Raw genomic sequence first — 17,488 nt, forward strand, 5'->3', positions numbered from 1 at the left:
AGCCAGGCAAAAGTTGTTCCCCCTCAGTGAAGTGTCAATTGTAACACTGTTACAATTGTCCCCGTAATAACAAATAATGACAAACACCACCTTTTCTCCAAACTTTTATACACAGAATGAGATCTAGAAAGATAACTACTAACAGAGGAGTGGCCAGGCATGTGTTTTAGATTGCAGCAAGGGATGTCGAGTACATGGGCCTTTCTACAAGAAGAGTAGGTAAGAACTACAGCATCTGTCATGCCACTGTGTACAGGAGAGAAAACAGTCGGCAGAGAAGCCATAGGCAGGTTTTCCAAACTGAACAATAGCACCAGCCACTAGCAACAAGTTTTAAAAACCGGACAAATATACCTACCTTTTACAATAACATGGGCTTTGTGGATTGTCATTGGCTGGAATGTAGATGAAATGGGTGTAACCACAGTCCAAAACCCCGAGAAGGTCGACACCAGCAAAAGGGTCAAGCATATCGGCGCCATAATGACCCTCCTTGTCGCCTGGTGACCGTGGCCGTTGCAGTGAATGCCCAGGGGAATAGCATTCCCCCTTACTTCGTCTTCCATGGGGTGGAATGCATTTATAATGTGTTGCAATTCAAGTTGTGTTACAAAACTTGTTTGTGTAAATATTTCATATCTAATACACATTTTTAACAGGTACATTTCCGGTAGGGTACTATCCCTACTTCGTCCGCGATGCCCTCGCATAAGCCATTGGAATGCGAGGCATACTAGGGCGTTCCCTGCTCCTTGACAACCATGATCCCTGCCATCAGCTACTGCAAAGAAATGTGTGTCATTCCCGACCCAAACTGCACCCGTTGGACCACAGTATGTTTGGGCCTTTCATGCCCAAACAATTTGAGCTTCTGCTTTTAAAAATCCATCTTTCCAGACATAAGACTCTCACCGTTGCAACTTGTTATAAACCCCCCTTAGCCACCAACTGTGCCCTGGACACCATATGTGAATTGATTTCCGCCCCCCCACCCCATCGACCCTTCAGAGTTTGGACTGTTAGGTGACAAACTGGGATATGCTTAACACCCCGTCCGTCCTACAATCTAAGCTAGATGCCCTCAATCTCACACACATTATCAAGGAACATACCAGGTACAACCCTAAATCTGTAAACCCGGGCACCCTCATAGATATCATCCTGAGCAACTTGCCCTCTAATTACACCTCTGATGTCTTCAACCAGGATCTCAGCGATCACTGCCTCATTGCCTGCCTCCGTAATGGGTCCGCGGTCAAACGACCAACCGTCATCACTGTCAAATGCTCCCTTAAACACTTCAGCGAGCAGGCCTTTCTAGTCGACCTGGCCTGGGATATTGACCTCATCCCGTCAGTACAGGATGTCTGGTTGCTCTTTAAAAGTGCTTTCCGAACCATCTTAAATAAGCATGCCCCATTTAAAAAAATGTAGAACTAAGAACAGATTTTGCCCTTGGTTCACTCCAGACTTGACTGCCCTTGACCAAAACAAAAACATCCTGTGGCATTCTGCATTAGCATTGAATAGCCCCCGCGATATGCAACTTTTCAGGGAAGTCAGGAACCAATATACGGTTAGGAAAGCTAAGGCTAGCTTTTTCAAGCAGAAATTTGCATCCTGTAGCACTAATTCCAAAACGTTTTGGGACACTGTAAAGTCCATGGAAAATAAGAGCAGCTCCTCCCAGCTGCCCACTGCACTGAAGCTAGGAAACACTGTCACCACCGATAAATCTGATTATCGAGAATCATTTTTCTACGGCTGGCCATGCTTTCCACCTGGCTACCCCTACATTGGCCAACAGCCAATATATATCTCCCCCCAAGCAGACACATCGATGGCTCTGAACGAACTTTATTTAACTTATTTAACGACTCCATTTTGTTGATCCCTGTCTACAGACAGAAACTAAAACAAGAGGCTCCCACGCTGAGGTCTGTCCAACGCTGGTCCGACCAAGCTGACTCCACACTCCAAGACTGCTTCCATCACGTGGACTGGGAGATGTTTCGTATTGCGTCAGATAACAACATTGACCAATACGCTGATTCGGTGTGCGAGTTCATTAGAATGTGCGTTGAAGATGTCGTTCCCATAGCAACGATTAAAACATTCCCTAACCAGAAACCGTGGATTGATGGCAGCATTCGTGTGAAACTGAAAGCGCGAACCACTCCTTTTAATCAGGGCAAGGTGTCTGGTAACATGACCGAATACAAACAGTGCAGCTATTCCCTCCGCAAGGCTATCAAACAAGCTAAGCGCCAGTACAGAGACATAGTAGAATCTCAATTCAACGGCTCAGACACAAGAGGCATGTGGCAGGGTCTACAGTCAATCACGGACTACAGGAAGAAATCCAGCCCAGTCACGGACCAGGATGTCTTGCTCCCAGGCAGACTAAATAACTTTTTTGCCCGCTTTGAGGACAATACTGTGCCACTGACACGGCCTGCAACGAAAACATGCGGTCTCTCCTTCACTGCAGCCGAGGTGAGTAAGACATTTAAACGGGTTAACCCTCGCAAGGCTGCAGGCCCAGACGGCATCCCCAGCCGCGCCCTCAGAGCATGCGCAGACCAGCTGGCCGGTGTGTTTACGGACATATTCAATCAATCCCTATACCAGTCTGCTGTTCCCACATGCTTCAAGAGGGCCACCATTGTTCCTGTTCCCAAGAAAGCTAAGGTAACTGAGCTAAACGACTACCGCCCCGTAGCACTCACATCCGTCATCATGAAGTGCTTTGAGAGACTAGTCAAGGACCATATCACCTCCACCCTACCTGACACCCTAGACCCACTCCAATTTGCTTACCGCCCAAATAGGTCCACAGACGATGCAATCTCAACCACACTGCACACTGCCCTAACCCATCTGGACAAGAGGAATACCTATGTGAGAATGCTGTTCATCGACTACAGCTCGGCATTCAACACCATAGTACCCTCCAAGCTCGTCATCAAGCTCGAGACCTACTGGACTTCCTGACGGGCCGCCCCCAGGTGGTGAGGGTAGGTAACAACATCTCCTCCCCGCTGATCCTCAACACTGGGGCCCCACAAGGGTGCGTTCTGAGCCCTCTCCTGTACTCCCTGTTCACCCACGACTGCGTGGCCACGCACGCCTCCAACTCAATCATCAAGTTTGCGGACGACACAACAGTGGTAGGCTTGATTACCAACAATGACGAGACGGCCTACAGGGAGGAGGTGAGGGCCCTCGGAGTGTGGTGTCAGGAAAATAACCTCACACTCAACGTCAACAAAACTAAGGAGATGATTGTGGACTTCAGGAAACAGCAGAGGGAACACCCCCCTATCCACATCGATGGAACAGTAGTGGAGAGGGTAGCAAGTTAAGTTCCTCGGCATACACATCACAGACAAACTGAATTGGTCCACTCGCACAGACAGCATCGTGAAGAAGGAGCAGCAGCGCCTCTTCAACCTCAGGAGGCTGAAGAAATTCGGCTTGTCACCAAAAGCACTCAAACTTCTACAGATGCACAATCGAGAGCATCCTGGCGGGCTGTATCACCGCCTGGTATGGCAACTGCACCGCCCTCAACCGTAAGGCTCTCCAGAGGGTAGTGAGGTCTGCACAACGCATCACAGGGGGCAAACTACCTGCCCTCCAGGACACCTAGACCACCCGATGCTACAGGAAGGCCATAAAGATCAAGGACATCAACCACCCGAGCCACTGCCTGTTCACCCCGCTGTCATCCAGAAGGCGAGGTCAGTACAGGTGCATCAAAGCTGGGACCGAGAGACTGAAAAACAGCTTCTATCTCAAGGCCATCAGACTGTTAAACAGCCACCACTAACATTGAGTGGCTGCTGCCAACACACTGTCAATGACACTGACTCAACTCCAGCCACTTTAATAATGGGAATTGATGGGAAATTATGTAAATATATCACTAGCCACTTTAAACAATGCTACCTTATATAATGTTACTTACCCTACATTATTCATCTCATATGCATACGTATATACTGTACTCTATATCATCGACTGCATCCTTATGTAATACATGTATCACTAGCCACTTTAACTATGCCACTTTGTTTACATACTCATCTCATATGTTATACTGTACTCGATATCATCTACTGTATCTTGCCTATGCTGCTCTGTACCATCACTCATTCATATATCCTTATGTACATATTCTTTATCCCCTTACACTGTGTATAAGACAGTTATTTGGAATTTTTAGTTAGATTACTTGTTCGTTATTACTGCATTGTCGGAACTAGAAGCACAAGCATTTCGCTACACTCGCATTAACATCTGCTAACCATGTGTATGTGACAAATAAAATTTGATTTGAGCTCCGCACCACAGCTCCGCACCACCCATGGAAACAAGTATCTATATCCACAGTAAAACGAGTCCTATATCGACATAACCTGACAGGCCGCTCAGCAAGGAAGAAGCCACTGCTCCAAAACTGCCATTAAAAAAGCCTGACTACGGTTTGCAACTGCACATGGGGACAAAGACTGTACTTTGAGAAATGTCCTCTGGTCTGATGAAAGAAATAAAACTGAACTCTATCTGAGAAGTAGTTGGTGAACCAGGCGAGGCAGTCTTTTGTGAAACCAAGGCTATTGATTCTGCCGATAAGAATGCAGTGATTGACAGAGTCAAAAGCCTTGGCCAGGTCGATTAAGACGGCTGTACAGTACTGTTTTTTTATCGATGGTGGTTATGATATAATTTAGGACCTTGAGCGTGGCTGAGGTGCGCCCATGGTCAGTGATCTGTTTGTTAACTTGGCTTTCAAAGATTTTAGAAAGGTAGGGCAGGATGGATATAGGTCTATAGCAGTTTGTGTCTAGAGTGTTCTCTCTTTGAAGAGGGGGATGACCACGGCAGCTTTACAATCTTTCGGGATCTCAGATGATACGAAAGAGAGGTTGAACAGGCTAGTAATAGGGGTTGAAACAATTGTGGCGGATCATTTTGGAAAGAGAGGGTCCAGATTGCCTAGCCCAGCTGATTTGTAGGGGTCCAGATTTTTCAGCTCTTTCAGAACATCAGCTATCTGGGTTTGGGTGATGGAGAATTGGGGGGGTGGGGCTTGGGCAAGTAGCTGCGGCGGGTGCAGAACTGTTGGTCGGGGTAGGGGTAGCCATGTGGAAAGCATGGCCAGCAGTAGAAAAATGCTTATTGAAATTCTCGATTATCGTATCGGTGATGACGGTGTTTCCTAGCCTCAGTGCACGCTGAGATACTGTCGAATATTGTCCTGTTCACCTAGCAAATTCACAGATGTAGCTAGCTAGAGTCATTCTTTGTGTATATCAGGGTTGTTGTTAATTCAAATTAGATGCAGTCAAATCACGTCAAATCACTTTCTAAATTGACTGCCTTCAATTCGAATTGACCCAGACCCAACTTTGGATATCCATTGCTTAAAACATTTTATTTGAAGATGACCAGGACACACTTTGTTGTGGATTAAAGGGATACTTTGAGATTATGGCAATTCCACCATTTTTCTACTTACCAAGAGTCAGATGAACTTGTGGATACCATTATTATATCTCTACGTGTAGTATGAAGGAAGTTTGAGGTAGTTTCACGAGCCAATGCTAATTAGCGTTAGCGCAGTTACTGGGAGTCTACAGGTAAGGTAGCATACGCTAGCATACCTGTAGACTTCCAGTTATTGTGCTAACTTAGTTAGCATTTGCTCACAAAACAACCTCTAACTTCTTTCATACTACACAGAGAGTTACAAAAATAGAGACATAAAAATAATCTTGTAGTATCCCTTTAAATCGTTAGTACAAAAGGTAGGACTGCAATACTATTTTGTTGGTGCAACGTTAGCTACCTAGGTAGGTTAGTTTTAGCTGTCTTGCAATATTGGCTACAAACCGACTTTATGCTAGATCACAATGGTTATTCTCATGATTAATGTGGGACTAAAAATTCTATGCCGGTGATGATTTTTATTGCAGTTGTAAATATAGCTTCTGTGAATACTCATATCCGTAATCGTATCCTTAAAATGACAGATACTCGGATCGGATTATACTCGTAATCTGAAAAACAAAAGTTTTTAAAAAATGCCTAAATAGAGCTTGGCAGCACCTAATCGTCTACCTGCACACTTATATAAATCAAGGAAGCTGCAGATCAGGAGCTGTGTACCTGTTGTTTCTCAAAACTTGCAGCGGGCAGAACAAATTGGTCTCTAATCTTTGTTTTCTAACAAGCTCTGCTTGTTAGATATTATGCTCATTGATAGCTTGCTTGCAAACGTCCTCGCCAACTTATTTATCAAAGTAGTAGTAGGCAGTAGCACATCTGAATGGTCTGAGCAAAACATGCGACGAGAAGTGACAGGTGAAATTATCAAGTGACAAAGAGCAAGTGAACAGTCACTCTATCCAATTGTAGCAGCAGGATCAACCAACAGCCCACCCATTTCTTTACAGACAGCAGAACTAGCCAGTGGATTTATTCAGAGTGCACAGCACTTCGCACTGTTTGAGTGACTTTAGAAAGATAAATGCATTTAAACAAAATCAGACAATTTAAAAATATCATAATCGTATTCTCCATATCTGTTACTATACTAATTTTGTGAAGAAAATAGCTCCCTGATTTTATTAATGAGGTGTAATAACCCAACAATGCTGAATAATTTAATTATAGGTGTACAGCAAGTTGACCAAATTCAAAGTCATGTTCAGGTACCATTGCATGTACATTTTATTTTTCATTCAACTGTTGCCGATGGTTAGCAAGTAAAGTTGACACAAAGTTAGATCGTGTACATTAATCAAATTAGGCCTGGATCACAAGCTTGGACACAGTTGTTGCCTGGTGTGCACACTTTATTTCACGCCCACTGTGATGTGTACCACTGCCCACCGGGCGAAATGCAATGTTTTTAAGGTGTCCCTTCTTGAGTTTGGTTCACTGCTTTTAGAGTCACTTCCTTCTAAAGCTTTACTAGTCGAACACAGCATCTCACACTTGCCACATAACAGGCCAGCATATCTCAGCACAATCATGCGTCCATTGTGTCTTACCTATATCCTTTTAGTCGGTAGGTGTATCATTTGTATTTGAAGTGTCTGGTGCCGCTGATGTTAAATACTCTGTTGAAAGATACAGTATATCCACTTTACTCACACCATCTGTTCTCTTTTCTACAGCAGCAGCAGAAGCTGTGAATCTGCATCAGGAGCAGTTAACAGTGACCAAATCCTCCGGCAAATCCGGTGTTATTGAATGCAGAGCTACAGGCTTCAGCACTGGTAACATTCACTGGTATCAGCAAAAAGACGGAGAAGCTCTGAAGTGGATTCTGTTCATGCATAAAGGTGGTGGAAAATCAACCAAAGATCCTGATTTTGAGGATTACCAAGCAGAAAAGGCAGAAAATTCTGACATATTCACACTGACAATCCCTACCCTAAAGACAGATCATGTAGCCACTTACTACTGTGCTAGCTTTGATAACCACAGTGACAACTGCAGTTCTTTCCCTGTGCAGAAAACTACCTTACAGTTATTCAGTCCTTCTCAATGAGAGACCTTAGCGTCACCACGGGATGTGACATAAGCAGAGGGTTGAGAAGCTGTTAGAAACCACACCAAACCCAGGTGATGATGTTTTAACTCTCATCTTTATTTCTCCCCTATCTAACCACATTCTCTGATGCTTCATTGGGAGGTCCAATCAAATCAGCGAGAAATCACACTGAGGAATATATTTTTGACTCGCAAATAGTTTCTTGGAATACCTTTTGAATATAACGATAATATATAATAATATCTAAATATTGTATATAATGTATTACTACTGTATGGTCTATATTGACTATAACCATGTAAAATACAGATGAACTGAAAGCAGAACAATTGCAATTGTGTCAATAGTGTGTGGGTGGGGGGGGGGGTCTAAATTAACAAAAATATGATATGTTTTTGTCTAGGATTTACTTGGAGTGTGATTCTGGATCTGGGACACAGGAGATTTTGCGGTTTGGATCTGGCTCAAAACTCATCACTGGTAAGGACCTCTACTTGATACTGTATATTATATTTGTTTATTTGACTATATTTGACGAATGAAATTAAACTAATTTTAGATGTTGCATACATATTGTTAGACGCAAATGCAATGGCTTAGAATAGGGAAAAATAACTTTATTTTCCTATAAATAAATTAATGCTATGTTGTGCAAACACTTTATATTAGAGAAATTTAAAACTAATTGCGTGGGGCTGGAGTCTGGTCAAGTGGTAGAGCTGATTACTCTGGATCAGGCGTAACTCCTGACGATGGGGGTTAAGAACCTTTCTGAGCTAATAGATATATAATACACTATTCTATACCATGGCATTGTAGAAATCTCGTTTCTGATGGCTAGAAAGGCTTTTTTGTTGTGCCCATGCTATTTATCCTTGTGTGTGTGTTGATATTTTAGTACTACAATAGATTGGAAAGTGCAAAGTGTTTCCTTTTACACACAAAGGTGTTTTTTAAAATTCTTATAACGTGAGTTTCGATTGTTTCACATGCAAATCAGATGAGAACCAGCTCAGGAAACCCAAAGTGACAGTGTACCTGGCGTTCAAACCTAAGCTGAAAGGGAAGACCACCCTGCTATGTCTGGCTAGAGACATGTTTCCAGACTTGGTCAAGATCTCATGGAAGATGGAGGATGAGAACAGCCGAACCGTGGAGGTGCCCAAAGCAGAGATGGAACAGCTGGAGCAGAGGGAGGAAGGACAGACGACCAGTATGATCATCATGTATCAGGGAAAGGCAGACGCCAAATACATCTGTTCGGTGGAGCATGAAGCGGGCCCTGAAGAAGCTGACACATCAAAAGGTAGCCAAAGTTTGAAATATTCCACAATTTGAGTGGTATTTTCCTTCTTGTTTGTTTTTTAATTACTAGTTCACATGGCAATGTGTTAGTAATTTTCCAGATGATTTAAAAACTGTAATTGAAACATTGAATTGAGACATTAGTGAACTACCTGTGATAATGAAATTATCCTCCAGAAATAATTAAAGATGTTGTGATTGGATATACAATAATATTTGGTTGAATTACACCATCTAACCAGGGTTGGGTGCTTTGAATAAAATCGAGAAAAACATTTAGTTCGAATTGACCCCAACTCTGCATGTAACCCTCACATTGTCAATCAATTACTAATTATTAATGTTCTGTGTTACTTGTAGGTTTTTCATCAAAGCAAAATGTTTGCTCTCCATCTACCAATGCGATGGCACCATCCTACATACCCAATGGTGAGATTCATTTGATCATTTTATGAACTTTGAACTTGAGGTCTGCGGGCGACTAATTTCTTTATCATGCTCCTGATGCTTTTCATATTGCTCCCTCTGACTTCTTGTCTGACTCCCACCCGTTCCCACAATAACTGGTCCTGCATCCGACCACAGTCCTGAAATGTTTTCGGCGTATGTGATGCAGCTCACTTTACAGTCCTGGTCACAGCTATTGCGTTACTCAAGGCAAGATCAAAATGTGCCAAAATAGCAACCCCCTAGAGTCAATGTCCGCTCCCCATGAGAAATCCCCATCAAAATATATCTGTTTAAACTAAAGATATTAATTTTTCTGGCATGGGCTGCATTTCAATCTGCCACATCTGCCAATGGACGAGCTACAGTTGTGTTTGTCAGACCATGAGACATCCTGAAAAATCGGTCTTCTCATGAAAACGTCTGTAGCAGCCAAACAGTTTGGGCTACACACTAATATTTTTATTTTACTAGGCAAGTCAGTTAAGAACAAATTCTTATTTTCAATGATGGCCTAGGAACAGTGGGTTAACTGCCTGTTCAGGGGCAGAACGACAGATTTGTACCTTGTCAGCTCGGGGGTTTGAACTTGCAACCTTCCGGTTACTAGTCCAACTCTCTAACCACTAGGCTACCCTGCTGACCCCTCTATGGACAGGTGAGTTTCTCATGAACAAGTTTTGCTCCAGGACGTTCACAAACCTCACAAGACTTGTCTTTAGGTAGCCGGGTACTAGTTAAAAAATATATAAGGAAGTGGTTTAGTGACCAACATTTTTTTTTATGTGTCTATAAAAAAAAAAAAACTATAAATTTTCCTGACCTTTCTTATATCTCTCAGATATAGGACATACACTTCAAAACAAACTAGCGATTTTCCATGCATCTTTAACGTGGAAGGGGGAAAAGTATTATTACTAGTTTCACAAACGTAGCAGGATGGGCTTTTGGCTGAATAGACTAATCAACCTTTACTAAATAATTGTGTAATAGCCAAGCTAGGTGTGAAACCCCCCCCCCACGCCTTCATCTCTGTCAGAGATTTGAACCCGGGTCTCCCATCAGCACGACATAGATTATTTAGCTAAATAGCCCAGTACTGTACAGCCGACCGTCAAGTTATACAGCGCCATATTTTCCATTACATCCTAACAGAAACCCAGAGGGTTTTTAATTTTTCAGGGAATAGAAACTTAAATTAATTAAGCAAGTACCAGTCAAAAGTTTGGACACCTATTCATTACAGGATTTTTCTATATTTGTACTATTTTCTACATTGTAGAATAAGAGTGAAGCCATCACAACTGTAGCAGGTGTAGCCCATCATGCAAATGGTTCATATTAGCAAGACAATAGACTTTTCATAACCCGGCTACTGTTGTGAAAATCCATATCAACTTGCAATGTATTCGATGCTTAAGTACTCTAAAGTGTTACACAGCAGTAAAGTATTTCTTCATCAACATCTTTATGCTTTTGTTAATTAAATTAAACAACGAGAAAAAGACATTCAAATGCGGATGTTTATATTAACTACATTTTAGTCTCACGTCCACAGATAAAAACCTTGCGGAGATGATCAATGTATTTGTTGCATTGTTGTACCGTCAATTTCTCGCCAAAACCGAAGGTGTTGTAGGTCTATTTTTACTTAATCTTTATTTTACTACATAAAGGTCTAGTTACTCTGCTGGCGTCTTGACCCAGTTTATGCCCTCATTTGTAATGCAAACCCGGGCGGCAGTGCGTTTTGAGTAATTGTCTGCATTTGGAGAAAAAAAACATTTCACTTAACAGCCAAAATTAGGTACAATAATAGAAATGTACATAGGCCTAAACGTAACACAATACTGCTATAATCCTACCTTGAAAGAAACTATGTGTACCCAAAAACACCTCTGACATAGGGTCCAGCATATCTCTTGATTTCTTCCTCAAAGAAATCTCGAGCCATGATACCTGAAAAAGGAGGCAAGAGTGAATTATTGTGGAACACATAACAGTCCGTGAGGTGTAGGCTATAATATTTCATGCACCTTTTGATTTGTAAATAGGCAAACTTACCATCAAAAATATGGGCCTGGTCCCTGGCGAAAAATTGCCCCACACACATGGAGTTTGAGCGGATACTTGGGACTCGGCGTTCTTGATCGTCTTCCTTTTTTTCCCCTTCTTCCTTTTTGAGCAAATTGCTCGGTTGATTCGTTTGATTAGTCTGTGAAGATGACATTATTGAATGTCTCGCCAGCTTTGATCTGGGCCTGCAGGACACGAAGGTCATTGTTTGTCAGACAAATCATTTGGTCGAAACTATAGAACAGTACAAAACAAGCGAACACATAGTTAATGTTCTGATATTTTTATTTATAGAGAGATATATATATATATATAAAAAACATTACTTACCGAGCCTTTCCATAAGTTCACGCAAGTTTCTTCAACTGTCTCCTTGTCACAGGATACTAGGAGTGGTGGGTTGGAATCAGGCGCAGAGAGCAGGGTTCAGTAAATCATGATTTATTCTCCGGCCAAAAAACGGTCACACCAACATACAGGGCGCATAAAACAGACCAGCCCAAACACAGGACCAAACAGTCCGGAGAATACAAACATGAAAACCACAACCAACAGAGTAACAAAAAACAATCCTGTACAAAACAAGGGCGGGTCAAACTACTACATATAGGGAAGCTAATTAAACTAAAATAAACACAGGTGAAACTAATAAGACAAAACCAACAGACAAACGAAAAAGGGATCGGTAGCGGCTAGTAGGACGGTGACGACGACCGCTGAGCACCGCCCGAACAGGCAGGGGAGCCAACTTCGGCGGAAGTCGTGACACTTCCGACTGTAATTAGAGCGATGTGGATGTTGTCCCGTAATGCCAGCAGATTACAGATTGCCTTTGTCGATCGTTCATCATCTTTATGAATATAAGCAAGTGATGTCTGCTAAATAATCAAGTTCGGTTTCTCCAGAACTAAATACATCTAAATAACAAACTGGCTTTATTTACAAATGAGTGAGAATGTCTCACCCCATGTTCAAGAATGGCCTTTTTCTCGCTCACTCTAGGTGAAATGAAAATGAAATCTCCAAAATACTGTTACTTTTTAAACCATGCAATTATTATTATTAAATCATTTAGAAGTATATAAAAGCCCCTAAGATATTCTCACAGATCCTAGAGGAAAATGCCCCTTAGATAATAATTTCCAATCCTCTAAATGTAATTATTGGCGGAGAGTCACGTCATTGAAAAAAATATTTTTAGATATACTATAGGCCTTTCATAGGCAAAATGACTCCCACTCGTGTTTAGTAATGTGCTGTTAAAAATGGTGTAGGTCTTATTTATTTAAAGAGCATATTGAAGTTAGAAGCAAAAGCCTTCAACTATTTTAGCACCATTTCACGTTGCTCTGAGGCAAGCATGGGGACTGGTCTTGGTAAATGAATGACATTTTTATTTTCACTTCATTTCTTTTTTGGTGTTGGTAAGACAAGAATTATAAAATTAGGGTGCAGAAATGTTATGCTCTTAGTGTACTGTAACCTTTATTTAACTAGGCAAGTCAAATTCTTATTTGCAAGGACAGCATACTCCTTCCATATTTTCCATTCCATCCATTCCAACCCTGAGGGTTTCGTTTTTAGTTTTTCTCTGAATAGAAACACCATAATATTAATCAAATTAAATGTTTTAATCAATCCCATATCCTACGTTATTACAAAAATGTTTTCAATTCTCTGTTAAAGACAATATGGAAGACTATCAAATGCTTCTCAAAGATGCCCTCTGATGCCCTCGAACTAGCAATAACTTGCAGTAAAAGAAAAAATGGCTGACAAATAGATAACGTGCCACCGAATGCTGCAGCAGCCCGCAAGGTGTGCCGCAGTATGACACAGTGGTTCCTCCTCTAAAAGTTGCATCAAGGCCATCAGAGTATTAAACAGCCTTCACTAATACAGAGAGGCTGCTGCCTATATACAGACTTGAAATCATTGGCCACTTTAACAAATGGAGCACTAGTCGCTTTATTAATGCCACTTTAACAGTGGTGGACAAAGTACTAAATAGTCATTCTTGAGTAAAAGTAAAGATCCCTTAATAGAAAATGACTCAAGTTAAAGTGAAATTCACCCAGTAAAATACTACTTGAGTAAAAGTCTAAAAGTATTTGGTTTTAAATATACTTAAGTATCAAAAGTAAATGGAATTGCTAAAATGTACTTAAGTATTGAAAGTAATAGTATAAGTATTCATAATTTTAAATTCCTTATATTAAGCAAACCAGACGGCACATTTTTCTTGTTTTTTTTAAATTGACGGACAGCCAGGGGCACACTCAGACAAAATTTACAAACAAATAATTTGTGTTTAGTGAGTCCACCAGATCAGAGGAAGTAGGGATGAGCAGGGATGTTCTCTTGATAAGTGTGTGAATTGGACCAGAGCTCAGAACATGCGCTGACCAGCTGGCAAATGTCTTCACTGACATTTTTTATCTCTCCCTGACACAGTCTGTAATACCTACATGTTTCAAGCAGACCCTGCTCCCAAGAATGCCAAGATAACCTGTTTGAATGACTATCGCCTCGTAGCACTCACATCTGTAGCCATGAAATGCTTTGAAAGGCTGGTAATAGCTAAAGGACTCTGACCATGAGAAACAAGATTCTATGGTCTGATGAAAAATATATTGAAACCTTTGGCCTGAATGCCAAGTGTCAAATCTGGAGGAAATCTGGCACCATCTCTACGGTGAAGCATGGTGGTGGCAGCATCATGCTGTGGGGATGGTTTTCAGCGGCAGGGACTGGGAGACTTGTCAGGATTGAGGGAAAGATTAATGGAGCAAAGTACAGAGAGATCCTTGATGAAAACCTGCTCAAGACCTCAGACTGGGTCAAAGGTTCACCTTCCAACAGGACAACGACCCTAAGCACACAGCCAAGACAACACAGGAATGTCCTTGAGTGGCCCAACCAGAGCTCGGACTTCAACCCGATCGAACGGAGAGACCTGATAATAGCTGTGCAGCGATGCTCCCCATCCAACCTGACAGAGCTTGAGAGGATCTGCAGAGAAAAATGGGAGAAACTCCGCAAATACAGGTGTGTCAAGCTGTAGTGTCATACCCAAGACGACTTGAGGCTGTAATCGCTGCCAAAGGTGCTTCAACAAAGTACTGAGTAAAGGGTCTGAATACTTATGTAAATGTGATATTTCAAATTAAATTTTTAATACATTTGCAAAAATGTATAGAAACCAGTTTTTGCTTTGTCATTATGGAGAATTGTATGTAGATTGATGAGATTATTTTTTTAATAAGGCTGTAATGTAACAAAATGTGGAAAAAGTAAAGGGGTCTGAATACTTTCTGAATGCACCGTACATATCTACCTCTATTACCTCATACCCCTGCACATCGACTCAGTACTGGTCCCCTGTGTAAATAGCCAAGTTATCTTTTACTTGTGTATTTATTCCTTGTGTTTTAATGTTTCAATAATTTCACATTTTTTTCTCTCTGCATTGTTGGGAAGGGCATTTCACTGTTAGTCTACACTTTCTTTTTTATGAAGCTTGAGACAAATAAAATTGTATTTATGTATTTGAGATATTCGTGAATTTAATTTTCAATAAATTAGCTAAATTTTCTAAAATCACGCTTTCACTTTTTAATTATTGGGTGTTGTGTGTAGATGGGTGAGAAAACAAATATTTTCTTTGAATTCAGGCTGTAATACAACAGCATGTGGAATAAGTCAAGGGGTATCAATACAATCTGAAGGCACGAGATTGAAATTAACCCATTAGTCTTCTCCCTCTTCCTCAGCAACCTTCCAGTCCATGTGCAGTCTGCGTCTGGCCTCTCTGGTTTACACAGTGATGATAGTGAAGAGCATGGTGTACTGCTGTGGGCTCTCTCTCCTGATGCACCACAGGAACATGGGAAATAGCCTCCCTTCCTGAAGAAAAGCTCATCTCTTCATTATGAAGTGTCGTGAAAGAGCTCTGGGAAATAAGGAGGAAATTTCGGTCCCCATTTTCGTCTTCCAATTCCTCACAGTGAGAAAAAAGTACTATTACTGATATCTATGAGAGATTTTTGTACTCCAAACTCGTTTGAAAACATCTGTAAAAGTTACTGTTATTTTAAAGGTAAAAAATAGTCATGGGTTGCTTGTTTCGTCACAATATTCTTTAGAGCTTTCTCTTGAGGACTGTTGGCCGACTAAAATTTCTACTCAATGCATTCTCAATTGGCGCTGATTAATATTTAGTCTAAAGTGCATTATAATGACTGGGAAACTGTGATATTTCTCAAGTAGACAAATAAGTAGTGGGAAAACCTTTTGTCATCATTGTGATGTCGCCAGATTTCCTTCAGCTGCAGTATAACGTTTACTAGCTATCTGAACGTGAGGGGAGAGCACCGACTGTTACCTAGCTAACATTAGTATTGCTACATTTTTTTTTTTACAAAGTTTACTAGCTAATGACATTGCCATCTGTCTGAAGTAAATGTGAAGACATAGTAATGCTGACAAAATTGTTTCTTACTTAATATTTGCCCTGTTTAGCAATATCATCGTATTTCCCCGACTCTACAGTTTAATTTAGACCAAACATGGATGCTAAGAATGACTGGGCACCGCTAAAGTTGTTGGCATCAATATCAATGATATACACCACCATTGAAAGGTTTGGGGTCACTTAGAAATGTCCTTGTTTTTGAAAGAAAAGCTTTTTTTTTTGTCCATTAAAATAACATCACGTTGATCGGAAATACAGTGTAGACATTGTTAATGTTGTAAATGACTATTGTAGCTGGAATTCTTTTACTGGAATATCTACAGAGGCCTACAGAGGCCCATTATCAGAAACCATCACTCCTGTGTTCCAATGGCACGTTGTGTTAGCTAACACGAGTTTATAATTTTAAAAGGCTAATTGATCATTAGAAAACCCTTTTGCAATTATGTTAGCACAGCTGAAAACTGTTGTACTGGTTAAGGAAGCAATAAAGCTGGCCTTCTTTAGACTAGTTGAGTATCTGGAGCATCAGCATTTGTGTGTTCGATTACTCAAAATGGCCAGAAACAAATAACTTTCTTCTGAAACTTTTTTCTGAATCTGAAGATATCGTACAACGCTGTGTACTACTCCCTTCACAGAACAACGCAAAATGGCTCTAACCAGAATAGAAAGAGGAGTTGGAGGCCCCGGTGCACAACTGAGCAAGAGGACAAGTACATTAGAGTGTTTAGTTTGAGAAACAAAGGCCTAACAAATCCTCAACTGGCAGCGTCATTAAATAGTACCTGCAAAACACCAGTCTCTATGTCAACAGTGAAGATGCGACTCCAGGATGTTGGCCTTCTAGGCAGAGTTGCAAAGAAAAAGCCATATCTCAAACTGGCCATAACAAAAAATTATTAAGATGGGCTAAAGAACAGACACTGGACAAAGGAACTCTGCCTAGAAGGCCAGCATTCTGGAGTCGCCTCTTCACTGTTGACGTTGAGACTGGTGTTTTGCAGGTACTATTTAATGAAGCTGCCAGTTGAGAACTTGTGATGCTCCAGACACTCAACTAGTCTAAAGAAGGACAGTTTTATTGCTTCTTTAAATCAGTACAACAGTTTTCAGCCGTGCTAAAATAATTGCAAAATATGATCAATTAGCCATTTAAAATTATAAACTCAGATTCGCTCACACAACGTGCCATTGGAACACAGGAGTGATGGTTGCTGATAAGGGGCCTCTGTATGCTTATGTAGATATTCCACAACAAATCTGTTTCCAGCTACAATAGTCAGTTACAACATTAACAATGCACTGTATTTCTGATAAATTTGATGTTATTGTAATGGACAAAAAAATGTGCTTTTCTTTCAAAAACAAGGACATTTCTAAGTGACTCCAAACTTTTTAACGGTCATGTATATAAACCCTGGATTGCTGATGCTACGTATTGGCCAATGAGAGGCCAATGAGAGGCGAAACGTTTTATGTGTATATTTTTTTATGTTTAGCTCACATAATATTATTTAAAGTATGCTTTAAGGTGTCTGTAATATAATACAGGTCGCAAAAACAAATTTTGACATTAGTAAATGCACATATATAGCTTCCCCCCAAAAAAATACAAC

At 41.0% G+C, this 17,488-nt stretch overlaps 1 gene segment (V, D, J or C); it reads left to right on the plus strand.

The window, feature by feature from the left end:
* Positions 1-7,956: 7,956 nt before the first annotated feature.
* On the plus strand, positions 7,957-16,020 carry LOC109894857 (T-cell receptor gamma chain C region DFL12-like). The segment is given in 4 exon segments: positions 7,957-8,047; positions 8,568-8,873; positions 9,233-9,301; positions 15,169-16,020. Coding segments are annotated over 4 exon segments (603 nt in total).
* The last annotated feature ends 1,468 nt before the right edge of the window (positions 16,021-17,488 follow it).

The sequence above is a fragment of the Oncorhynchus kisutch genome, linkage group LG8 (assembly GCF_002021735.2).
Source record: "Oncorhynchus kisutch isolate 150728-3 linkage group LG8, Okis_V2, whole genome shotgun sequence".
In the NCBI taxonomy this organism is placed as follows: domain Eukaryota; kingdom Metazoa; phylum Chordata; class Actinopteri; order Salmoniformes; family Salmonidae; genus Oncorhynchus; species Oncorhynchus kisutch.